The sequence below is a fragment of the Anolis sagrei genome, chromosome Y (genome assembly GCF_037176765.1).
Source record: "Anolis sagrei isolate rAnoSag1 chromosome Y, rAnoSag1.mat, whole genome shotgun sequence".
Taxonomy (NCBI): Eukaryota; Metazoa; Chordata; class Lepidosauria; order Squamata; family Dactyloidae; genus Anolis; species Anolis sagrei.
The window spans coordinates 64915279-64941129 of record NC_090035.1 but is presented as its reverse complement, the minus strand read 5'-3'; the positions used below and the strand labels follow the sequence as shown (position 1 = coordinate 64941129).

General features: G+C 41.7%; 2 protein-coding genes and 1 long non-coding RNA gene across 3 annotated transcripts in view; 2 read left to right on the top strand and 1 right to left on the bottom strand.

Annotated features, from left to right (window-relative positions):
- The window catches only part of LOC137095478 (neural cell adhesion molecule 2-like), an 83423-nt gene extending 69603 nt beyond the window's left edge, over window positions 1-13820 (bottom strand). The window contains exon 1 of the mRNA XM_067462202.1: window positions 13545-13820. The gene's annotated coding sequence lies outside the window, so the exon portion shown is untranslated. The remainder of the gene's footprint in view (window positions 1-13544) is intronic.
- LOC137095479 (proline rich transmembrane protein 1B-like) lies at window positions 557-9193 on the top strand. Its single transcript, XM_067462203.1, has 2 exons — window positions 557-1442; window positions 6959-9193. The coding sequence occupies exons 1-2, from the start codon at window positions 1101-1103 to the stop codon at window positions 7109-7111; spliced, it is 495 nt and encodes a 164-aa protein (XP_067318304.1). The 5' UTR covers window positions 557-1100; the 3' UTR covers window positions 7112-9193.
- A 2370-nt stretch (window positions 13821-16190) lies between the features above and the next one.
- On the top strand, window positions 16191-25566 carry LOC132780245 (uncharacterized). Its single transcript, XR_010908830.1, has 2 exons — window positions 16191-16855; window positions 24453-25566. It is a non-coding gene; the product is annotated as an uncharacterized lncRNA (long non-coding RNA).
- Window positions 25567-25851: the final 285 nt, after the last annotated feature.

Below are 25851 nucleotides of genomic sequence, written 5' to 3'. Positions count from 1 at the left end.
TCCCTCGTCCCCACCAGCCACGCTTGCGAGGCTGGTGGGACCGAGAGCAGGGCCTCTCCAGATGATCTTAGTAATCTTGATGGTTCATAGGGGAGAATACGTTCGGAGAGGTAAACAGGGCCGGAGTCGTTTAGGGCTTTATAGAAAACTATTTCTTGATTTAAGTCATTGACGTGCTGGCTGATACCCAAACAAGGGATGGGCTGGAGATGTCACTGCCTTGGTCCTTGGAGGACCAAATGGAGGGGGAAAGGGGGAAACATGCCAAGAGGAAGGCGCATCAAGCCAACCCTGACTGGGACCGCCTTCCTCTTGGAAACTAATGTTTCCAGCAGAACATGCAGATCAAGAATAGGGCTTCACAGCCACCTATGTACCCACCACCAAGACACTACATCTGGAAGACCATCATCCTTGAGCTACGAGGGATCACCTAGGTAAGTAGGTATTCATCTGAGGATTTCATTGGTGGATTCCTTATTCCACCTGAGTCATTCTTCCCGACTTTAAGACACAGTGATGTCATTCTGCCTAAATCAAGAGCAATAAATAATACCGTAGTCCCTTAAGTACAGAAGACTGGAGTGACCTGCATTATAAAGCAAGCATCTAAATTGAAAAAAGGAGCTTCAGCAGGCAGAGGAATGCACCAGGGGAGGAAGAAGGCAACAAAGGATGGGCAAAGGAGAGAGAGAGAGAGACTGAGAAAACAGAACATCCAGCAGCTCATCGGGGTTTTATTGATTGCCAGCTTTTAAATTCTACCCAGTCATTTTTCTCTCTCTGATGTAATGCCCAGTAGTTTTGCTCATGAGCCAAAGCAGTTCTTAACCACATCCCTTCTGCAGAGAAGCAGAACAGAGTAGCCTGATTTGCAAGGGAAGCTTTGAGCCAAAAGAATATTGTGAGCGATCATCTGGGTAGTGCAGGAAGGAAAGGAAAAGGACTAAGAGGGCAAAAAAAAAGGAGAAAAAGCAGGGAACTCAAAGCTAATGCAGGCAGCTGAAAAGAGAATGATGAAGAAGTGAAAAAGGAAAGGAACACTGCACTTGCAGAGCTGCAAAGAGAGAGAAAGAAAGGCAGGAGGAGAAGAGACCTGCATGATGAGTCACCCAAATAATGAGAAGACCGAAGACACTCCACCTCCATACTCCGAATATCAGCTTTATGAAGAACCTGATCTACTGAAACCTCCTTCGGGGCCAGCCCCACCACCTATGGGTTATGGGGCAGTGCCTCCTCTGCCGAGTCAGTGTCCACCTTATTACAGTTCACCAGGGGTGGTAGGACCCAGCGAGGGAGTGCTCTTTCATCCGCCGCAGGCCGTCTTCATCACACCGGTCCAGCCTACCTATGTACCTGATTACCTGGCCTACTCCATCTTTACCATGCTTTGTTGCTGTGTTCCTTTGGGCATTGTTGCCTTTGTTTATTCTATGCTGGTAAGTGTCTGTGTTTGCCAGGAAGAGGCAGTGTCACTGCAAACTAAAAAAAGAGAAGAGAAACTCCCTTTGCTGCCTTTCTTTTATGATATCATAATTATATATTTTATATTGCATGTAATATTACTAAGAATATTACAATATAATGGTACAGTACAATATAGTAATATATAATACTGATATTTTACTATGCTAATAATATAATATATTGTATGTATATGTTTGTGTGTGTGTGTGTGTGTGTGTGTGTATATATATATATATATATATCTTGTAAGCCGCTCTGAGTTCCCTTCGGGGTGATAAGACCAGGCATATAAATGTCGTAAATAAATAAATAAATAAATTTATGCTAACTTAGCTAGAGCATTTACTTGCCTCAGCTGCAAGCCATTGCGGTAGAACCCCTTGTGATAACCTACTTTTCCCCAGCTTTGAGAAAAATATGTGTTGGAGAAGGATGTAGTTAAACATGCAGAGGATATACTCTAGATTTTTGGATTTCATTTGAGGTTTCCTTCCTGAGCCTTAAGTGTGAAGAGGATTGCTACAGGAAGTGGTCTGGCTTGTCGTAGGGTTTTCAGGCTTAATGGCCATGTTCTAGAAGCATTCTCTCCTGACGTTTCACCTGCATCTCTAGCAGGCATCCTCAGAGGTTGTGAAGTTTGTTGGAAACTAGGAACATTGGGTGTATACATCTTTGGAAGGTCCAGGGTGGGAGAAAGAACTCTTGTCTGTTGGAGTTAGGTGTGAATGTTTCAGTTGGCCACCTTGATTAGTATTTGATGGCCTGACAGTTTTTAGGTGTGGCTTGTTACTGCCTGAGAAGTAAGAAGCCACATCTTTGTTGAGAGATGATTATGTGTTCCTGATTGTTTCTTGTCTGGAGTTCCCCTGTGTTTGAGGAAGTGGTCTGTTGGCAAGAAAAAAACAAAAACAAAATGGGGGTGGGGTGCAGAAAATGGCCACAACTAAGCCATCTGCAGGGTTAGCTGTCTGATGTATTGTCAAAGACTTTCATGGTTGGAATCACTGAGTTGCTGTAAGTTTTTTGGGCTGTATGGCCATATTCCATAAGCATTCTCTCCTGATGTTTTGCCTGCATCTATGGCAGGCATCCTCAGAAATTGTGAGATCTGTTGGAAACTAGGAAAATTGGGTTTATATATCTATGGAATGTCCAGGGTGGGACAAAGAACTCTTGTCTGTTGGAGGTAGGTGTGGCTGTGTCAATTGGCCACCTTGATAAGCATTTAATGGCCTAGCAGTTTTCAAGTTGTGGTTTCTTCCTGCCTGGGGGAATCCTTTGTTGAGAGTTGATTAGCTGGTTGAGTGTTGCAGTAAATTCAAGCAAGAGTCTTTTGGTATCTTCCTTTTCTATCTAGGCCTCCGTTTGGAGTCCACCCGGATAATGGAACAGTACAGTGTTTTTATTGTTAAAAAACTGTGAATACACAATGGGTTTCTGGTGCCCAGGGCTGTAGCAGGAAATTTCCTGATGGTTTTCTTTGCTTTTCTAGCTGGAAAATATCTCTTGCCCATGTACCATTTGTATGGTAGAATGACTTGGCTGTTCGGGGAAGGCTGTACAGCGGTGCTTCTCAACCTGTGGGTCGGCAGGTGTTTTGGCCTACAACTCCCAGAAATCCCAGCCAGTTTACCAACTGTTAGGATTTCTGGGAGTTGAAGGCCAAAACACCTGGGGACCCACAGGTTGAGAGCACTTCTGTACAGGTTTTTAGCTAGACAGTCCCATCTAGCTAGGTTTCTGACAAGGTTTAAGCTTGAAATGCATTTCATTACACAACTGATTATTTAATTCATCAGCTGTGTCTCTGAAAAAGTTGAGGTGGCAACAAAATACCTCATAGAAGGTTTTGTCACTTGCATGTGGAAGTGGAAGGCGCTCTGGCAAGCAGGATGCTTGGGTTGGGGCAGGGCTCAATGGTACACACACAAACCGAGCAGGTGCTATTTTGTAGGACACCATCATGAACTCCTTCCAGGTAGCCCTGGTGATGGTCATTTTCATCTCTCAGAATCCCCTTTAGTGTTTTAGCCAAGCTACAATATAGAGTTGTGGTTCTCAATGTGTGGGTCCCCAGGTGTTTTGGCCTACAACTCCCAGAAATACCAGTCAGTTTACTAGGTGTTTTATTTCTGGGAGTTGAAAGCCAAAACATCTGGGGACCCACAGATTGAGAATCACTAGAGTATAGTGATTCTCATTTGCAGTGAGTCAGGCCACCTTACACAGTCTTGTGAGCTCTAACTCAGTGGTTCCTAACCTTTTTTGACCAGGGACCACTCTTCAACATTAGTACCAAAAGAGTTACAAATCTGTTTTTGGTCAACTTTAGATTTGATTTAGTTATTTGGAGTGCTGATTCAGAAAATAACTTTAGATAGAGCACATCAGCTCTAGTTTCTGATACAGAACATATGCCATCCAGAAGTCACCATCTGCTCACCCACAGAAAACCATTTTAATAATCTAGAGCCACTGACCTTATTTTAGGTCTCGCAGCCCACGGATTGGGAACCATTGCTGTAAATCAGTGGTTCTCAACCTGGGGTCCAGATGTTTTTGGCCTACATCTCCCAGAAATCCCAGCCAGTTTACCAGCTGTTAGGATTTCTGGGAGTTGAAGGCCAAAAACATCTGGGGACCCCAGGTTGAGAACCACTGCTGTAAATGGTCATGGACCTACCTGGAAATGCCTAGTTTTCCCTGGTGACTCTCCATTGGCTTACTCATAAAGCCTGCTCCTGCTTAGGTTTTCATTTCAAGGAAGATTGAGTGCAACCCTATAGTTTGGTTGGTGAACATATGCATCCTAAACCCTAGGATCGAAGTGCTATTTTTCTTGAAGCAAGGAAGGTTTGCTCCAAGCCCAACTCCTAACCTATGAACGTCCACTCCACCATTTCTCCACCTAAAATAAGTACAGGCAGTCTCTGAGTTCCGTAGGTTTGTATGTAAGTCAGAACATATAAATAGTTTAAGTGTAGTTCCAGCCATGTGTGTGTGAGAGAGAGCTTTGGATAGCACAGAAAAAGGTTAACCTCCCTGTGGCATTTGTGTTGCTGTCTGTGCCTCTTCTTCGAAGATTTTGTTGCACTTTCTGTCCCTGTGAGAATTGGATGTTGAAAAAATTGACTTCTTGTGGCAACAAGGATTGGTGAGAAAGCTTCAGTGGAGACACCTTTTCCCCATGATAATTCTTTCAGGAGTGGATTTCCCTTTCTAAGGGTAGATTTCTCTCACTTCCTGTTGTCTTAACTAGGGGTGCTTTGTAAGTCAGATGTCTGTAACTTGGGAACCGCCAGTACTTTGATCAGTGGTTTTCCTCGAATATCTCTTATCGGTTTGCCTCTGAGTAGTGTTGCCATGTAAGAGATGCCACTATCTTGGATAAAGTTTGTGTACATGTGACACTGCAATATAAAGAAGGAATCTGGAAGTTGCTGGATCACCTGGTTAGGCCATTTTCCCCACCCTTCAATCTAGAATCTTCCCTGTTTTCATGGTCAAATGGCATTCCAATCTCTGCAGCACTCATTATACTCCTGAGTGGTCTAATTTTTAATGCAACCTTTGGCAGACATTGAACTCTCAAAGTTTCTGGAATCACCATTTCTCACCAGGCATGCAATATGTTAGGCAATTATCCAGCAGTAATGAATAATGAGTTCCAAATTGGCTCAGGTAGTACCACTGCTCTCTTTCCCCATTTGTCATACACTTCTATTTCCAGATTGTCTTTGATCAGGGCCTTGCTTGGAAAAGTTAAGATTTCCTCAGAAGAATGCAGAAGATGGGAAAGCCTCTAGAACAGTGGTTCTCAACCTTTGGGTTCCCAGGTGTTTTGACCTACAACTCCCAAAAATCTCAGCCAGTTTACTATTTCCAGTTTACCATCTGTTAGGGAATTGAAGGCCAAAACATCTGGGGAAGCACTGCTCTAGAAACTAGGCCTATGAAGAACATAGGTTGAGGTAAGTGGGCATATTTACCATGCAAAAGAAATGGCTTGATGATGGATACAACTGTTGGATACAATTACTATCTTCAAAGAACTGAAGGGTTGTCATTTCGTATAAGAAACCAGCTTGTTTGCTGCTATGCCAAAGTTTAAAGTCCAAACCAATGAATTCATATTAGACTCACAGGGCTCATCCAACTCAACTCTACCCTGTCATACATATTTAAATATGAAGAGTCAAATAAAAGGGTCAAACCAGGGCAATAATGCAACAGCAGTAAAACTCAGGGCCCATCTAGACAGGCCCTTTATTGCAGGAACATTCTGGACAGTCCCACATTAATTCATTACAAACCAGGAAAACCCTGGTTTGTTGTGAATTAATTTGATAGTGCATTTATTCCACGCCTTCTTGGAAGGCACAGGATAAATGTATTATTTTCAGGTCTGGACTGCAGAATACTGCAGTCTAGACAGTATTTTCACAATTTACTGGGCTAAATAAACCCGGTAAACTGTGAGAATACTCACCTCCCTCCTCCCAAGCCCTTAGATCCCTTAGAAAACTAAGAAAAACTTATATAGCCTCCATTAGAAGCCCTGGCAAGCTCTCCCGACATGTAGAAATGATGCACCAGGAGAGAAGGGGAGGGGAGGAGGGAAGAAAATCGCTCCCCCCCCCCTCCTAGCACGTCATTTCTATGCACCAAGAGAGCTTGCCGGGGCTTTTAATGGAGGCTACGTACGTTTTTCTTAGTTTTCTAAGTGATCTGGGGGCTTTGGGAGAGTGGGGTAGGGCCTCCACACATTCTCTTGGGCTAGTCCCGACAGAACGTGTGGACACCCACCCTAGAAAGTGCATGCTTTCTTAGGTGGGTGCGGACAGACTCCAAAAAAATCCGTATTTTTTTAATGTAGATAATTTTGGGATAAAGGGATGTCTGGAACTGCCCTGAGTTAGAGCCTTAGTGCCAGTTCAGTGCCAATTCAGCCTAGACTTATTATTAGGTAAATCGATATAAATAAAAATGTAATGTTAGTTTGTGGGATTAACCTAACACAAAAACCACTGGATGAATAGACACTAAATTTGGATACAATACACCTATCAGGCCAACAAGCGACCATCACTCATAAAAACACTGAAAAACACAGCAGAAGAGACTTTAAAAGCCACCCCCCCCCCCCCCCAAATATACATTACAACGCATGCGCAAAACCAGATATATATATACACAGACACACACATATACACACACAAAACACACATACACAGACTGGGCCACAGCAGCTTGTGGCAGGGGATGGCTAGTGCCTAATAAATCTGACTATACTATCCAATTCAACCAATTGTTGCATTGTGAGTCAAAACAGAGAAATCTAATTGATTTAATAGGCATACTCTTGTCAAAGCAATATAATTTAGGCCATGATTAGATGACACAAGCAGCCCCATTTCTTCCTGCCAGAAATCTCCTCCAGTTTCTGTTTTTTCTTGACTCCATCATGTGTTTCTCTCTTCCTTTCCAGACACGTGCTGCCGTCGGTGCTGGGGACACCACAGTTGCACGAACAAACTCCAGGCGAGCACTGTTTTATGCCAACTTAGCCGTGTTGTTTGGGGTCATGGCTTTGATTGTGTACCTCCTCTTGAAAATGACTGTTGCTAAAAGGGTAGACTGAGGATGCGCCCTTTAACATTCATAGCAAGAAGATCCTGCTCCTCCAAGGTACAAGTCTGAAGAATGCTGGTTTGTCATCCTGCTCTTGGAATTGTTCAGCAAAGGGGCATGCAGCAGGCTGTTCCAACATGTTAAACGCATCAGGAGGCAAAAGGACCAGAAACGGGACATGTATGCTGCCAAGCCTTGCATTTGATATCATATAGGACTATCTTTAAAAACTGGTGACAAGTGATAAACGTCAAATACGTATATATCTCAGACTAAAATAATACAGCAGGTGCAGGCAACCCAACTGGTGTCAAAGAGCAAGTAGGAACACTGGTATATTTGATGAGTGAACAGCACAGTTATTAATTGGCTTGGCATTGTCAATGGAACTATATTATTACCCTTCTGTAAAGATGACAAAGCTTGAGAAAGTCCTTTTTTGGACTGCAACATGCATTCTTTCATTTTTGGGGACTTATTTTCACAAAATAATTACAATCACAGACTATGAAATGATGCTATATGGTTAGATCAGCCCATGCTAGGTGCATCTTTCCTCTCTGCCCACTCTCTTCTCTTTACTCTGACCACTGATCCTTCCTGGTCCTTCCACCAGCCATCTCTTTTCCGACCTAAGTTTCCAGACTTCCTTTTGTCTGTCCACCTTCTCAGAAACATGTGAAAACAGGGACTCTTTTCTTCTTAGCCTGTACCATGATTACTGCACCTCCAGTATACTTTTCTACATATTATAGGTAGAATTCTGTTGGTGATATATATGGATTAAGCATACATCTGTCCATTTGTTGAAAGTGGCAAGCCTGGTACTTAATGGCTCCTGACTCAACATTCAACAACGACAACCAGGCAGCATCCATGTTTAGGAGAACACCAATATGGCCATTGCACTGCTTGGGAGTTGGAGATTTATTTATTTATAGTATTTATATACCGCTTTTCTCGCCCCTGTGGGGACTCAAACCAGTTTACAAAAAATAATGGCAAAATTCAATGCCTTACATATATAAACCAAATCATAAATCAAACAGCATATGACTAAGCATAAAATGCAATAGGACAAGTTCACCATAAGATAATAGGACATTAAAACATTAAGTATAAAAATTAAAAACATTAAAATCACATGATCCAAATTCAGACCAGATGTTGATTACACATCTGTATTGCACAGATAATTATGTAAATTAAGTTAAGTCATGTCTGACTATGGAGGTTGGTGTTCATCTCCATTTCTAAGCTAAAGAGCCGGCATTGTCTGTAGACACCTCCAAGGTCATGTGGCCAGCATGACTGCATGCAGTGTCGTTACCTTCCTGCTGGAGCAGTATCTATTGATCTACTCACATTAGCATGTTTTTGAACAGCTAGGTTAGCAGAAGCTGTGGCCAACAGCAGGAGCTCACACCACTACCCGGAATCACACCACTACCCGGATTCAAACCTGCGACTTTTCAGAAAACCTGCGACTTTTCAGAAAACCTGCGACTTTTCAGACTTTTCAGCAGCTCAGTGGTTTAACCCACTGCATCAATTATACTGGGCCAAATGCTTGCTCCCAAAGCCAAGTTTCTCTTGTTTGCAAAATGACAGGAGGAAAGGGACTGATCAAATCCCACTAGGAAGTTCCACAGCCAAGGAGCCACCACTGAGAAGGCCCTGTCTCTCATCCCCACAAGTCATGCCTGCGAAGGTTATAATCTTATCTCTCCTCACCACCTTGTCTTTTTCTCCTTTCTTCACCCCTGAAGAAGATCCTGAAAACATCATTGTGATATGTTAGATTCCCAGCATGTTATAGTTGTAAGCTCCATGAAATTTAACTGGCCTGCACAGATAGCATTGCCATTTTTGTTGCTAGTCTTATCATCTAGGCCTATCATCATTATCATCATCATCATCTCTGAGCAACTCATTAAAAGCAGAGATTTATTAATTCGGTTTTTTGTGTCTGTTAAAATCAGTGCTTTGATATGTAATAAAATAAAGTTTGACTATTTTTTCTGTTTAAAACAGAACTTAGAAAACTTGCCTTGTTTAGATAAATTTCCATGTGCTGTTAAAAATAGTGGTTTGGGAAAGTGTTAAGAATAGAGCTGGGAAAATCTGCTCAAAACAGACAATGTCCTTTGGGGCTAATGGCCCAATCTATTCTTTGAAGAAGTCCTTCCAAAAGATGTCAAAAACTGGACTATGTTTGGCTTTTCATATTTAGTGCACAGCTCAGAAAACATACTTTTTACCCTTTTTTATCGTGTCCAAAACAACTTGAGAAACTGCAAGTCGCTTATGGTGTGAGAGAATTGGCTGTCTGCAGAGACGTTGCCCAGGGGACACCCTGATGTGTTACCATGCTGTGGGAGCCTTTTCTCATGTTCCTTCATGGAAGCTAGAGCTGACAAACAGGAGCTCACCTGATTTGACCCACCAACCTTCAGGTCAGCAGTTTAACCAGCACAAAGGGTTTAACCCAATGGTTCTCAGCGTGTGGGTCCCCAGATGTTTTGGCCTTCAACTACCAGAAATCCTAACAGCTGGTTAACTAGCTGGGATTTTTGGGAGTTGTAGGGACAAAACACCTAGTGACCCCCAGGTTGAGAACCATTTGGTTAAATCCTTTGTGCCGGTTAAACTGCTGACTTGAAGATCAGCGGGTCAAATCAGGTGAGCTCCTGTTTGTCAGCTCTAGCTTCCATGAAGGGACATGAGAAAAGCCTCCCACAGCATGGTAACACATCCGGATGTCCCATGGGCAACATCTCTGCAGACGGCAAATTCTCTCACACCAGAAGCAACTTGCAGTTTCTCAAGTTGCTTCTGACTTGATAAAAAGAGTAAAAAGTATGTTTTCTGAGCTCTGCGCTAAATATGAAAAGCCAAACATACTGGGCAACGTCTCTTGACAACGTTTAACCACACCAGCTCCCTATTTTTTACTTATCTACTTAGTTGTTAGACATTCTTTTTATTTCAATGGCATAGTTTAAGCAACTGTTACTGAGATTGAACCTATCACATTCAATAATATTAACAGGCTTTGGGGGGTCCTCTCTGAGGGCATCATCCCAAAAAAGGTTTTGGCATATAAAACAACATTTGAGAAAAGCTAACCAGACACAAATACAATTCAAAAACAAAGCATATAACACACATTACATCTAACAAAACCACCCACTAAACTACTACTGATGTCAAAAATCACCTTTTATTTGGCGCGGTGCGTTTAACCCAGGCATGGGCAAACTTCAGCCCTCTGGGTGTTTTGGACTTCAACTCCCACAATTCCTAACAGCCAGTAGGCTGTTAGGAATTGTGGGAGTTGAAGTCCAAAACACCCAGAGGGCCGAAGTTTGCCCATGCCTGGTTTAGCCCAATGAAAAAGACACCAAAGTGGAGATCCGCCTCACTTTTATTTCTCTCTGTGCAGAATAAAGCACTAGGGAATTTTCCAAAGCCAGCATAAAGTCAGCATAACAACAGCTAGATATTTATATATTTTCTTTTAAAAATTATCAGAACTGTAACAGCTATTTATTTACACCTACATCATACCATTGCTAAAAGCTCATATATCTTCACACATGTATATTAATGTTCACATACCATAATAATCAGTAGAGGGGATGTTACCATACTAAAATCTTCTTCTTGGATGTGATTTTCATCTTTAAAATTATATCTAGTTTATGGAAGCTCAAAATCTACCAACTTATGGGCTGCAGCCCCATTATATGTTTCTCTGTTCTTATCTCCCACCTGGTACCGACTTCTATTTCCTAAGTATCTGTTTATACATTTCTTTAGTTGTCAAAGAAGACACAATCCAGAACGAAAAGAGCCATCCGTCAGCTGCAAAAGATCATCCTACTTGGATCTGGATGCATTATTCGCGGATATATCACACAGTCCTAGACACTTCGGAAGAGTCCGATGTGTGATTTAATACAAAAGCCAGTATAGTGATCTTGTTTGCTGTGTACTTATCTTGTTTTGTATCAAATAACAATAATAGAATAGCTGAACTCAAATTAAAAGGACATTCAACTGTTGATAAAGGTAAAAGGAAAGTCATCGAAAGCTGCACAACTCATATTATAGGAACATAGAATGTGGTGGCAAAAAAAGCCAATGGGATTTTGGCCTGCATCAATGGGAGTCTAGGCAGAAAAAATGAAATGCAAAGATACAGAATGGGGGATGAATGGCTCAAGAGGGGTACGTGTGAAAAAGATCTTGGAGTCCTCATGGACAACAAGTTAAACATGAGCCAACAATATGATGCAGCTGGGGGGGGGGGGGGGGGAGCCAACGGGAATTTGGCCTGCATTAATAGGAATATTGTGTCTAGATCTAGGGAAGTCATGCTATCCCTCTATTCTGCCTTGGTTAGACCACATCTGGAATACTGTATCCAATTCTGGGCACCACAATTGAAGGGAAATGTTGACAAGCTGGAATGTGTCCAGAGGAGGGCCACTAAAATGATCAAGGGTCTGGAGAACAAGCCCTATGAGGAGCAGTTTGGGGAGCTGGGCATGTTTAACCTGAAGAAGAGAAGGCTCAGAGGAGACATGATAGCCATGTATAAATACGTGAGAGGAAGTCATAGGGAGGAGGGAGCAAGCTTGTTTTCTGCTGCCCTGGAGACTAGGATGTAGAACAATGGCTTCAAACTACAAGAAAGGAGATTCCACCTGAACACTAGGAAGAACTTTCTGTGAGAGCTGTTCAGCAGTGGAACTCTCTGCCCCGGAGTGTTGTGGAGGCTCCCTCTATGGAGGCTTTTAAATAGGCTGGATGGCCATCTGTCGGGGTGCTTTGAATATAATTTTCCTGCTTCTTGGCAGGGGGTCGGAGTGGATGGCCCACGAGGTCTCTTCCAAATCTGTGGTTCTATGACTCTACCAATGCCAGATGTTATGGGCTCTATTTCAGGGGAAGAAGCTGGCAGAACCACCTCTGGAACTCTCTGCCCCGTAGTATGGTGGATGCTCCTTCTATGGAGGCTTTTAAATAGGCTGGATGGCCATCTGTTGGGGATGCTTTGAACACGATTGTCCCGCTTCTTGGCAGGTGGTTGGACAGGGTGATCCATGAGGTCTCTTCCAACTCTATGATTCTATGATGGCAGATGCTGGTCTGGGGTCCGGACAGTTTCCTTGGATTTAGGTGGGAAGGATTAATAGAGCTGAGTGTCAATATAGGTTTCACCACACTCTAAAACTCCAGATGACCTCTTCCAGTGGTTTCATGTATATGTTAAACAGAATGGGGACAAAACAGAACTCACTTTCTGGGCCTCCAGGAAGGAATGGGACAATTGTGAAACAGTGCCTTCCAGTCCCATCCCAGTGAGATGATCTAGAATAGTGTTTCTCAATCTTCCAAACGCCGCAACCCCTTAATGCAGTTCTTCATGTTGTGGTGACCCCCAACCATAAAATTATTTTCATTCTTACTCCATAACTGTAATTTTGCTACTGTTATGAATTGTAATGTCAATATCTGATATGCAGGATGTATTTTCATTTGCTGGACCAAATTTGGCACAAAAACCCGATATGCCCTAATTAGAATACTTGTGGAGTTGGGAGGATTGATTTTGTCATTTGAGATTTGTAGTTGCTGGGATTTATAGACACGACAAAAAAAAAATAGTTCATCCCCAACCAAAGTGCATTCTGAACTCCACCAACGATAGAATTGAACCAAACTTGGCATACAGAACTCCCATGACCAACAGAAAATACTGGGTTTGGTGGGCATTGACCTTGAGTCTTGGAGTTGTAGTCCACCTATATCCAGAGAGCACTGTGGACTCAAACAATGATGGATCTGAACCAAACTTGGCACAAATACTCAATATGCCCAAATGTGAACACTAGTGGAGTTTGGGGAAAATAGACCTTGGCAATTGGGAGTTGGAATTGCTGGGATTTATAGTTCACCTACAATCAAAGAGCATTCTGAGCTCCACCAATGATAGAATTGGGCCAAACTTCCCACAGAGAACCCCCATGACTAACAGAAAATACTGTGTTTTCTAATGGTCTTTTGGCAACCAGGGGTCCTGACCCCCAGGTTGAGAAAGACTGATCTAGAAGGACACCATGGTCAGTGGTGTCAAAAGCTGCTGAGGAGTCTGGGAGAACCAACAGGGACACATTCCCCTGTCTAGCTCTCTGCTCCAAAACCTTGCTCAGAAAGGGAAGGTTGGACACTGGACGATAGTTGTCCATTATAGAGGGGTTCAGGGGTGGCTTTTTAAATATCGGTCTCACAACTGCCTCCTTTAAGCAAGTTGGAATTTTGTCTTGTTCCAAGGAGGCATTGACCACCACCTTCACCCACTCTGCCAATCCTCCTCTGGCCTGTTTGATCAGCCAGGAAGGGCAAGGATCTAGAATACATGTGGTAGCGCTTACCTCTCCAAGGATTCTGTCCATATCCCCAGGCTGCACAAATTGAAAGGTATCCATCAACACTGGACAAGCATGAGCAAGGGCTACATCCATTGGAACTATATCAATAACAGCATCCAAGTCAGTTTGGATCTGAGTGACTTTATCTGCAAAGTGCTATGCAAATTCTTCACAGTGGGCTGTTGAATGGTCAGAATTTTCTTCTTGGGGACCAGTATGTAATAGCCCTCTGAATACACAATTATTATCTCTCTTATAGGTCTATAAAGATACTATTGAAAGTTGTACACTTTGGCTTGTAATGATTCAAAGTCTCAGGTTTGACCTGAAAAGATCCGGACTTGCCACATCTGGGGGTGGGGAAAAACAGTTCCTTTTTGACAAATCCTCATTTGTCATCTCGTAGCATCACTTCCCCACCTTTATCCCAGAGCTTTGTGATTGGTAATTTTTTTTAAAAAAAATGCAAACAGCACAGTCTTTGACCCTGGGTTTGGAAAAACATATTTTGTAACAGCCATGATAAGAACAGATCTTTTGCATAATGCCAGATAAGAATCTGTCACTTCCAGAGGTTTATAAGCAGGTTAGGAACATGTCCAAAATTCTCCTCCAAAAACAGTCAGTCAGAAGTCTATAGGAAACTCATAAACAAGGAGATAATGGAAGAGCCCTCCTTTCTTGTTACCCTTGTTGCAATTGATCTGAACAAGAAGAACAGTGTCATTGCCGCTGAATAAAAACCCACATTTTTTGCTTTGAACAATATATGACAGTGTGGACTAAAATAACCCAGTTCAAAGAAGATATTGTGGGATTTTCTGCCTTGATATTCCGGATTATATGGCTGTCTGGAAGGGCTCTGAGTCCGCACTCAGATAATGTGGGATTTTCTGCCTTGATATTCTAGGATATAGGGCTGTGTGGCAGGGCCCTAAGTTACTTTGGTATCTTAGCAAGGAAGGATAAGATACTAAGTTATACATAATGGTTAGAATCTTGTTAGTACATATCGGTCTCACAACTGCCTCCTTTAAGCATCTTAACCCTAAGTAATATAACTTAGGTTTAAGTGTACGCCCAAATCTCTTCAGGGAGATTGTGGTGGGATATAAATAATAATAATAATAATAATTATTATTATTATTATTATTTGAAACACAACAAGATGAGTCCACAGCAGACACTCTGCTGACTGTTGAATTGGATTACATATCAGACACTTCCCAAGTGTCTAGGACTGTGTGATGTATTGGCGAATAATGCGCAGATCCCAGTAAGGTGGCCTTCTGCAGCTGGCAGCTGGCAATTTTGTCAGCGCTGATTGTGTTTAAGTGCAGGCCAAGGTCTTTAGGCACTGCACCCAGTGTGCCAATCACCACTGGGACCACCTTTACTGGTTTGTGCCAGAGTCTATGCAGTTCAATTTTTAATTCATCATATCGTGTCAGCTTTTCCAGTTGTTCTCTGCAATCCTGCTATCACCTGGGATTGCAACATCGACAAGCCATAATTTGTTTTTTAACACGATTGTGAGGTCAGGAGTATTATGCTCCAAAACTCTGTCTGTCTGAATCCAGAAGTCCCAGAGAAGTTTGGCATGTTCATTCAATGTAACTTTTTCCGGCTTTTATGATTATGATTATTATTATTATTTGCTTAGGATGGAATGGAAGGTTGATAATCACAAGTCAATTGAACTCCATCCAAAACTTCCATCCCTAGGCAGATGTCAAGCCCTGTTGGGGGGCTGCAGTGGCTTTTCAATGGTCAAGGATGGACAGAAGGCAGGATGAAGCAAGATGATTTAGGACAGCATTTCCCAACCTGGGAGTTGGGAGCCCTGAAGGGGTTGCGAGGAGGTGTCAGAAGGATCACCAAAGACCATCAGAAAACACAGTATTTTCTGTTGTTCATGTGGTTTCTGTGTGGGAAGTTTGGCCCAATTCTATCATTGGCGGGGTTCAGAATGCTCTTTGATTGTAGGTGAACTATAAATCCCAGCAACTACAACTCCCAATTGACAAAATGTGGAAGGGCCCTCAAACTTACTTACTTACTTACTTACTTACTTACTTACTTACTTAGGCAATCCCTCATTGTCCAAGTAGGATAGTCTTCCAAGATCAGTGTGCTGGTGGGTCCGTAGGTGACCGTGGAGCCCTATTTTTGATCTGCATCTTCTCCTGCAGTAAGGGCATTGGTTTCCAGGAGGAAGGTGGTCTCTGTCATAGTTGGCCTTCCTCTTGGCACGTTTCTCTCTTTCTCCCTCCATTCGTGCCTCTCCAAATTCCACAGCACTGCTGGTCACAGCTGACCTCCAACTCTCAAAGCAGCTATTTAAGTGCCACATTAGCACTAAGGCTGCATGAAAACTGGACAAAGTTTACTATTTTTTCATGTTTTACATTGCTAAGAGCCTCTGTTCAAGAACTGACATTGTAGGACAATGGGCAGGGGTGTTTTTCTAGTATGTCCTAGAACAAACTGCAAACTTCTTGGTGTGTTTCAACCAGAAATTACCCTTAAAAGGGCCAATGCATGCAGGAAGCAGTGATAAGCCTTCAACTACAGAAAAGACAAGATATACAAAATTATCCTTGGCAAAATTACAGGATTAAGTTGGCCTAGCTGTGATGTGGTGGAAGATAAATGCCTGTCTGTGTATTAAGCTCTTGCAGGAGTTCCCCCAACCAGTACAAACATGTTGGTCAGAGTTACTCATTGCCTAATTCCTCATTCTACCCCCTCATTCCTCCAGGCTGCGAAGCACAGTGAAATCATTCTGTTCACAAGCCACAGCAGTCTTTCAGAGTCCCTTGAGCTCTTAAACAGAACAGTTGCATTGCAAAAGAAAGCATCCCGGGGAAGAAGAGCTGCCCTTGTTGGCTCCTGAGTTTCATCAAAGAAGGAAGGCAAAGAAGGCATCAAAGTCAAGACATCCAACTGTAGACAAAGGGTGAAGTTGAAGAGGGCTGTGGAAAACTCAGAAAAGAGGAAAGACCAAGCAAGAAGAGCAAACCTGCACCATGAGTCATCCAAAGTATACGCGTATGGAAGATGATACTTCTGATGTTCTGAATCCACCTCCATACTCTAAGGCTTCTGATGGGCCTATGCCACCCCAGTATCAGCCTTATTATAATCCACCTGGTGCAAGAATCAACAGTGAACCAGGCTTTCAGTCTTCTCAGACCATTGTCATCACCCATGGTCAGACCATCTCTGAACCTGATTACATGGCTTACTCCATCTTCACTATTCTTTGCTGTTGTCTTCCTCTAGGGATTGCTGCCTTGGTCTACTCTGTAAAGGTAAGTGTGTGCACGCGCCTTATGTTCTAGCACCCCTCGCTTCACATACTTTAACATTCAAAATATGATTTCTCAGAGCATGCTAGGGACTCATTTCAGTAAAAGAGTAGAATATTAAGGTAAGTGATGTTGTATATCCTAGGACGGGGTCCTCCAACTTTTTAAACAGAGGGCCAGGTCACAGTCCCTCAAACTGTTAGAGGGCCGGATTATAATTTGAAAAAAGCATGAATGAATTCCTATGCACACTGCACATATCTTATTTGTGGTGCAAAAAACCCCACTTAAAAACAATACAATAATTAAAATGAAGAACAATTTTAACAAATATAAACATATTAGTATTTCAATGGGAAGTGTGGGCCTGCTTTTAGCTGATGAGATAGGATTGTTGTTGTTGTTGTTGTTGTTGTGTGCTTTCAAATCGTTTCAGACTTAGGTTGACCCTGTGTGAGGGCCGGGTAAATGACCTTGAAGGGCCGTATCCTGCCCTCGGGCCTTAGTTTGAGGACCCCTGTTCTAGGACATTTATATAAATAAAAATGTAATGTTAGTTTGTGGGATTAACATAACTCAAAAACCACTGGACAAATTGACACCAAATTTGGACACAATACACCTATCAGGCCAATGGGTGACCATCACTCAGAAAAACACAGAAAAACACAGTGGAAGGGACTTAAAAAGCCAAAATAGCAAAAAGATGCTACAGAGCATGTACAAAAATGATTCCCCTGGCAAACAAAACACACAATAGCATATCCACACTTGCTTCCGGACTACAGCTCCCAGCATCCCCTAGACCAGGCACTGCTTCCAAGATGCAAGCTTTCTTCTCCTTGGATTTCTTTGAGAGCATCCCAATCCCTGCATATTTCTAATTTCCTATTCCTGGACTGCAACTCCCAGCAATCCTTCACATAGATAGATTAGATAGAGATAGGTAGTAGGTAGATAGATCGATAAGGAGGACTGCTGGGAGTTGCAGCCCAAGAATATGTAGAGAAGGAAGAATGGGGAGAGAGAAAGGGGAAAGAAAAGGGAGAGAAGGAGGGGAAGAGGAAGGGAAGGAAGGAGAGAAGGAAAGAAAAAAGGGAAAGAAGGAGGAGAGGGGGGGGGAATTCTGAGGGAGGGAAGGTTGGCCACAGCAATGCGTGGCAGATACAGCTAGTAGGAAATAAATTGTTATTGTGCTGAAATTTCTTACGATACTTTTTTCTGGGTGTTTCTGAGGGTTTTTTTCTGGTTTTGGCTCAATTCCCAGCCTCCCCACTTGAAATAGAAACCCACTTTTCAGAAATATTTTCAGAATATTTCTCACATGGTGGAGTCCTCCGCCTTCCTGCACACACAAACACAATGCACTGAAACAAAATTCAGTACTGGGTAGACATCACACACACAAAAAAAAAAACTAAAATGGCCACTAAGCTGCCGACACAGTTTCTGTATTTGACACATGTGATCTGTGACTTTCTCAATCTTGGTCAGCCTTTGATAGAATGTGTTTTTATGGTTTCACATGCACTCGTGCTCTCTGATGCAAGGCATTCGTTGTGGGATTGCTGGTGTTTATTACATTTCACAAAAGGGGTTCATGACTTTTAGACAGTGTAACAAAAGATAGTAAAGTGAAATATGGGTTTGAGTTCTGTTAGTGTTTTAGTTAGGTAAACCTTTTCCCCTGACATTAAGGGGAAATGTGTCTGACTCTGGGGGTTGGTGCTCATCTCCATTTCTAAGCCAAAGAGCTGGTGTTGTCCGTAGACACCTCCAAGGTCATGTGGCTGGCATGACTGCATGGAGTGCTGTTACTTTCCTGCCAGAGGAGTACCTATTGATCTACTCACATTTGCATGTTTTTGAACTGCTAGGTTGGCAGAAGCTGGGGTTTACAGCGGGAACACACTCCAGTTTTGAACTGATGACCTTTTGGTCAACAAGTTCAGCAGCTCAGTGGTTCAACCCACTGTGCCACCGAGGGTTCCGGTGTTTTATAGGTTTGTGATTTCCCTTATATAAAAAACTTTGTACTGTTTGGGCCATTGTCTGACTAATGAATTGAGCTAATGGTTATATTATTATTATTTGAAACACAACAAGATGAGTCCACAGCAGACACTGTGCTGGCTGTTGAATTGGATCACACGTTGGACACTTCCCAACTGTCTAGGACTGTGTGATGTATCGACAAATAATGCATGCAAATCCCAGTAAGGTGGCCTTCTGCAGCTGGCAGATGGTAATTTTGTCACCGCCGATTGTGTTTAAGTGCAGGCCAAGGTCTTTAGGCACTGCACCCAGTGTGCCGATCACCACTGGGTCCACCTATACTGGTTTGCAGAGTCTTTGCAGTTTGAGTTTTAAATCCTCATATCATGTCAACTTTTCCAGTTGTTTCTCTGCAATCCTGTTTATTATTATTATTATTATTATTATTATTATTATTATTAGATACACAACAAGATTAGTTCACAGCAAACAAGATCACTATGCTGGCTTTTGTATTCCATCACACATCAGACACTTCCCAAATGTCTTGGACTCTGTGATGTCTTGGTGAATAATGCATGCAGATCTGAATAGGGTGACCATTTGCAGCTGACAGATGGTAATTTTGTCAGTGCTGATTGTTTTTAAGTGCAGGTCAAGGTCTTTAGGAACTGCACCCAATGAGCTGATCACCACTGGGATCACCTTTACTGGCTTGTGCCAGAGTCTTTGCAGTTCAATCTGTAAATCCTCATATATTTTATTATTATTATCCTCCTCCTATTATTATTATTATTATTATTATGACTATTATTATTACTATTATTATTTATGCCCCACCTTTCTCCCTTTGGGAACTCAAGGTAGCTAACAATCCACACTAGACATGTTTAAAAAGTGCAGTACAAAAGTTAAAAGACAATTAAATAGTAACAGTGTGACAATAAATAATAACAGTGTGAACACTGAAAAAAGTGAATTCACTTACATTTTGACTCACCATTCAACAAGTGATTCAATGGGCCTATTCTAGTTGGGACTGCAACTCTGTTCACTCACATTACAGAAACACTGGAAAATAGTCAGTTCCACAATGATGGAGACAGGTTGAGTACCCCTTGTTCAATCTCTTTTTTACCTGTATGTGTATGGATTACTTGTCTTTCCATGCACATGATGAATGAGGGATATAGGGGAAAGGGAGCTAGTCACACATCTAGCAGAAGATGAGTTTTTCCTCAAGGAGCTCTTGCTCTACCACTACCAGAAATTTGATGGAGGAAGACAAAAAGAGGGATGGAGCCTGCCTATAGAAGGGCCCTGTGAAAATCTGACATGCCAGATGCTTCCCTTGCTAGTATAAAAGAGGGAGGGAATGAAAGACAGAAGAGAAGGGAGGGAGGGAGGTGAAAGGGGGAGAGAGGGAGGAAAGAGGGAAGGAAGGAAGAATGAAAGGGTGTCATCAGCACCCACAGCACCAACTGCTGCTCTGGGACCAGAGTGGAGAGAGAACGCCAGGAAGACAGTCTCACCATGTCTTCTGTGCTGTACTAATAATATAATATAATATAATATAATATAATATAATATAATATAATATAAATAATATAATATTGATAATATTGATAATATTATAATGTAATACAATATAATACTAATAATATGATATTATAATTATATATTTTATATTACATGTAATATTACTAATAATATTACAGTATAATGGTACAGTACAATAAAGTAATACAGAATACTAATATTGTACTATGCTAATAATATAATATATTGTATTTACATATTACTTGTAAGCTGCTCTGAGTCCCCTTTGGGGTGAGAAGGGCGGCATATAAATGTCGTAAATAAATAAATAAATAAATAAATAAGAGTGGAAGGTTGGAAGGGAAAAAAAGGAGGAAAGGGAGGGAGGTAAAAAGGAAGGAAAGAGAGAAAGAAGGAAATACAAAAGGGAGGGAAGGATGGGTGGGAGGGAGGGAAGGATGGGTGGGAGAGGAAGAAAGAGTATATAGAGAAGGAAGGAAGGATGAAAGGATGGAAAGGAAGGAAGGTGGGAGGCAGGCAGAAAGAGGGAAGAAAGGAAAGACAAAAGGGAAGGAAGGAGATGAAGAGAGGGAAGGAAGGACTAAAGGTTGGAAGGGTAGGTGGGAGGGAGAAAAGCAAAAAGAGAGGGAGGGATGGAGGAAGGAAAGAGAAAAGGAAGGAAGGATAGGATGGTGAAAGATAGAAGGGCCTGAGAAAAGAGCCCAAAGGGCCGTATCTGCCCACAAACCCCCGGGGGCCTGGGTTTACCCATACATGATCTAGCCCAACGCTCAAATGACACTGGCTCTCATTGAGGCATTACACTAGTCTAGTGTAACTCTGAGTAATGCAGGCAGTTGTGCCTTTATTATTTTCTTACATTTGTTGTTCCCCTTCAACTGCAATCCTATAGCCAGAATAGAAATTAAACTACTATGGAACTTGCTCCCAAGAGGTAGGCAGCCATATTTTTCAATGTAAGTTATTTGCAGAACTTCACTTTCTGCTGGTATTAAGCCTGCTTTCGGCATCAGTCTGTTAAAAAAAAGAGTTACTTGACATCTTAGTGGAAAATACAATGAAAGAGATCTATAAAGGAATCTTCTTGAACATGTTGGAAACCAGGTAGCCACAGAGACAGGGGCTTAAGTATCAGAAAATATTATGTAACTTTATTTTACAATTGTTTGTATTCAGTGTCCATAATCAAACAACTTGTGGGTTACCTGTGTGACCGCATTTCTGTGTACGAACCCACATGATCTCTTCAATCATCTGGAGAGGCCCTGCTCACGCTCCCACCCCCATCGCAGGCGCGATTGGTGGGAACGAGGGAGAGGGTCTTCTCAGTAGTGGCCCCTCGACTCTGGAACTCACTCCCCAAGGACATCAGGCATGCCCCAACTTTGGCAGTCTTTAGAAGGAGCTTGAAAACATGGTTATTCCAGTGCGCCTTCCCAGAATAATGAACCCTCAGAATTATGTCCTCTAAATGCACTTTACACTGATTTAGGATTGGTTGTATGCTTTCACCAACGCCACATCTCTCCTACCTTGTTCATGCCTAGCATTATTTTTAAATTTTTAATTGCATTTGGCCCAGCCATAGATTTTAAAATGTGTGTTGTATTACTGTTATTGTCATTGCTTTTTTGTTTATGAGTTTTATTTTAATTGTTTATTGTTGTGTTATTGCTTTAATTTAAGTATTGTGGGCTCGGCCTCATGTAAGCCGCACCGAGTCCCTTGGGGAGATGGTAGCGGAGTACAAATAAAGTATTATTATTATTATTATTATTATTTTGTTTTCTTTATATTCTACCCGCTTTACTGCATCCTTGGGATTCAGTGAAGTAACTGATCTTAGCAAGCACAGATAAGCATTCACATGGAAAAGTTAAGAGATAAGAAAGCCATAAATGGAAGTAAAAGCATTCTTAAAACAAACCTCTTTAAAAAAAACCCAATGCAGAATATTATTAAAAGCCTTTCTTCATGAACATTTTTGTAAAACAGGAAGTGATACGGTTTACGTTCAGTATTGTCCCAGACCCTTGGTTCTTGAGACCAAAGTCTAGCACACAGGGGGCTTCCCTGGAGATATGCATCAACGAGCAACCAGAGTTTCTCACAGCTTGCCATTCAAGCTCACACAGAAAAAGAAGATAATTTCCTGTTTGAACATCAAGGCAGAAATCTTAGCTAAAGGGCTGTTTCCATGTCAAGGTGAAATGTGGAGCTATTCCTTCTTAACTATATAAGACAATGAGGCAATTAATGTAACTTCCCAAATGTTAGCTCTAAGAATATTTGCTCCAAGGTGAAGCCTTTGACTTTCAAAACTGGATTCAAAACAATATCAGAGAAGCATTTTTTCCTGTTGAAATTGTTTAGCACAGTGGTTGTCAACCTTCCTAATGCCACGACCCCTTAATACAGTTCCTCATGTTGTGGTGACCGCCAATTATAATATTATTTTCATTGCTATAAGTGTAATTTTGCTCGGAAGGAAGTGTTCTATTATGTATCGTGTATGTTTGTATTTCTTTTTTCTTTGTACTTACTTTTACTTTTATTATGTATATGTTTAAAACTCAATAAACAGCATTTATAAAAAAAATAACTGTAATTTTGCTATTGTTATGAATCATAATGTAAATATCTGATATGCAGGATGTATTTTCAACCTTCCTAATGCCACAGCCCCTTAATACAGTTCCTCATGTTGTGGTGACCCCCAAATACATATAAAATAAAACTATGTATAAAATAATTTTCATTGCTACTTCATAACCGTAATTTTGCTACTGTTATGAATCAGAATGTAAATATCTGATATGCAGGATGTATTTTCCTTCACAGGATCAAATTTGGCACAAATACTCAATATGCCCAAATTTGAATACTGGTGGGGTTGGGAGGGGTTGATTATGTCATTTAGGAGTTATAGTTGCTGGAATTTATAGTTCACCTACAATCAGAGAGCATTCTGAACTCCACTAATGATTGAATTGAACCAAACTTGGCACACAGAACTCCCATGACCAACAGAAAATACTGGAAGAATTTGGTGGGCATTGACCTTGAGTTTGGGAGTGGTAGTTCACCTACATCCAGAAAGCACTGTGGACTCATCAGTGATGGATCTGGACCAAACTTGGCACAAATGCTCAATGTGCCCAAAAGTGAACACTGTTGGAGTTTGGGGGAAATAGACCCTGACATTTGGGAGTTGTAGTTGCTGGGATTTATAGTTCACCTACAATCAAAGAGCATTCTGAACTCCACCAATGATAGAATTGGGCCTAACTTCCTACGCAGAACCCCATGACCAAAAGAAAATACTGTGTTTTCTGATGGACTTTGGCAAACTCTGATCACACAAGGAAGTTGGTCAAAGTACACCAAAGGTATGTCACTATGGTCAACTTCCACTAAAACATTGACAATAGAATTGCACATATATAAACAAGCAGAGAGGCAATTTAAGCTTCATGAGGGTATGCTCAAATTCCGGCCACCAGGGGAGCTGTTGCTTTACAATCCACTTGTGACATCGAGTTCTTGATGGAGTACTTCCTCATTCTTTCACCCCCTGCTGGAGATTTTTATGGCATCCTAAATTAGTTACATTAGCCTCCCTGCATAAGTGGAACCTAAATTTCCTACTTGACAGATGCAACTGTCTTTCGGGCTGCAAAGGTTGACAGCAAGCTAGACAAATGGTTGGGAGCTTACTCCGACTCGGGCTGGTTTCGAACTCATGACCTTTCAGTCAATGGTGATTGAATGCAGCTGACTCCTAGCCAACTACGCCACAGCCCCTTGGACTTTTCTCCCCTGATCTATTCCTTGAAAGCAAGTCCCATAGTCTGGGGATTTCTAGAAGCTTAAGGCAAAGGTTTCAGTTTAGGCCAATGGGTTTGCTGGTAGCAAATGTCATACAGCCGAGTCAATAGGATTTATTGTGCATCGTTGTGTATCTCTCCCAGCCAGAGATGTTATTCAGCTTTCCCATTCCCCAGGTCTCCTAATCCACTACCTATCTTGTTTTTTATCTCCCCAGACTCAAGAAGCCAATCGTGTTGGAAACAAGATATCTGCTCAGAAGAATTCAAGGCTGGCACGCAACCTGGCTCACACTGCATTAGGGATTGGCCTTACATTTCTGATTGTGTACATCATTCTTTTTGTGATCAATTCTACCAAGATAAGAAACTGAGCCACCAACAGTCCCAAGATCATTCCAAACCAGATAGGAACCTGAACCTCCAACCCCACCATAAAACCCTCCATCTAAAATACCCTACCTTCCATCCCAGGAACATCAGTGATATACAAGACAGAGAAGCCAAGGTTTGGGATTATGCTCTCTGAACCATTATCCACAGAAAGAAACTTGCTATGAGCTGCTACATACATCCACATGACTTTCGTACACTTGACTTGATGACCAAATACAAAATTGGCAATGTGTGAATGGCAGCTGGTCCAGCATCAAATGCAACCTTCAGATGGCATGAAACACCGACCTTCTGAAAGATGGACTGCCCCCATCCAATGATGACCGTATTTGATTCACCTTCAAAATGGAACACAGATAGCACAAACCAAAACCAGAAAATCAGGAGGAGGCTCCAAAGATCACATGTAAAACATTGCCTTGTTTAGTAAAGGGACAGTCCTCATGTTCATGGCTGCATTATTTGCCAGAGATAAAAGCAGTAAAACTTGTTAGTTGTTCCAACCAAAGAAAAATCATTAAATCAAGAATGGTGTGTCAACATACCATGATTGAAATAAATCAACATTTGATCCATACCTTTCAATCACTGAAAAGAGAGATCACCTACCCAGTGTAACCATCCCTTCTGCCCAATTCCAAATTCTTCCTCTAGTTTGCACTCATTTTACAGGCTTTCTCTGAATTGCTCTATTTTCCAGCCTTACTGCTTAGGCTCCATCTTTATTTGGTTCTCTTTTCTCTGTCTGATGCATTATCTCAATTGGTAATAGTTTGGATTGCTTGTTTTAAATGCCATATTTTTGAAAAAATATAACAGGGGAAAATATAATTACTCTACTGTCAGCAACCAAGAGTTTAAATGACAAAATTCTCCATTTTGACTAATAACAGATGAGCTAGTCATTGACCGTAATAAAGTGAACTTGAACTTGAACTTGAACTTGACTAATAACAAGACACCTGTGTATCCGAAGTCACCTATATATAGATAGGCACAAAAGCACAACATATAGACCAACAGCAGGTACCTACTCAGGGATTTTGCTTCCAGGGACCAAAGAGAGATGGCTAGAGGACAAGAAATGCAGCAACAGTCTAGTAGTACATTTTGAAGAACAGGAACTTACCTGGCACACCTCAAGCCATGGCTGTCTATAATGCAAACATCTATGTAAATTCAAAGTGGACCCAAATGTTTTATTTATTTAAGATATTTGTA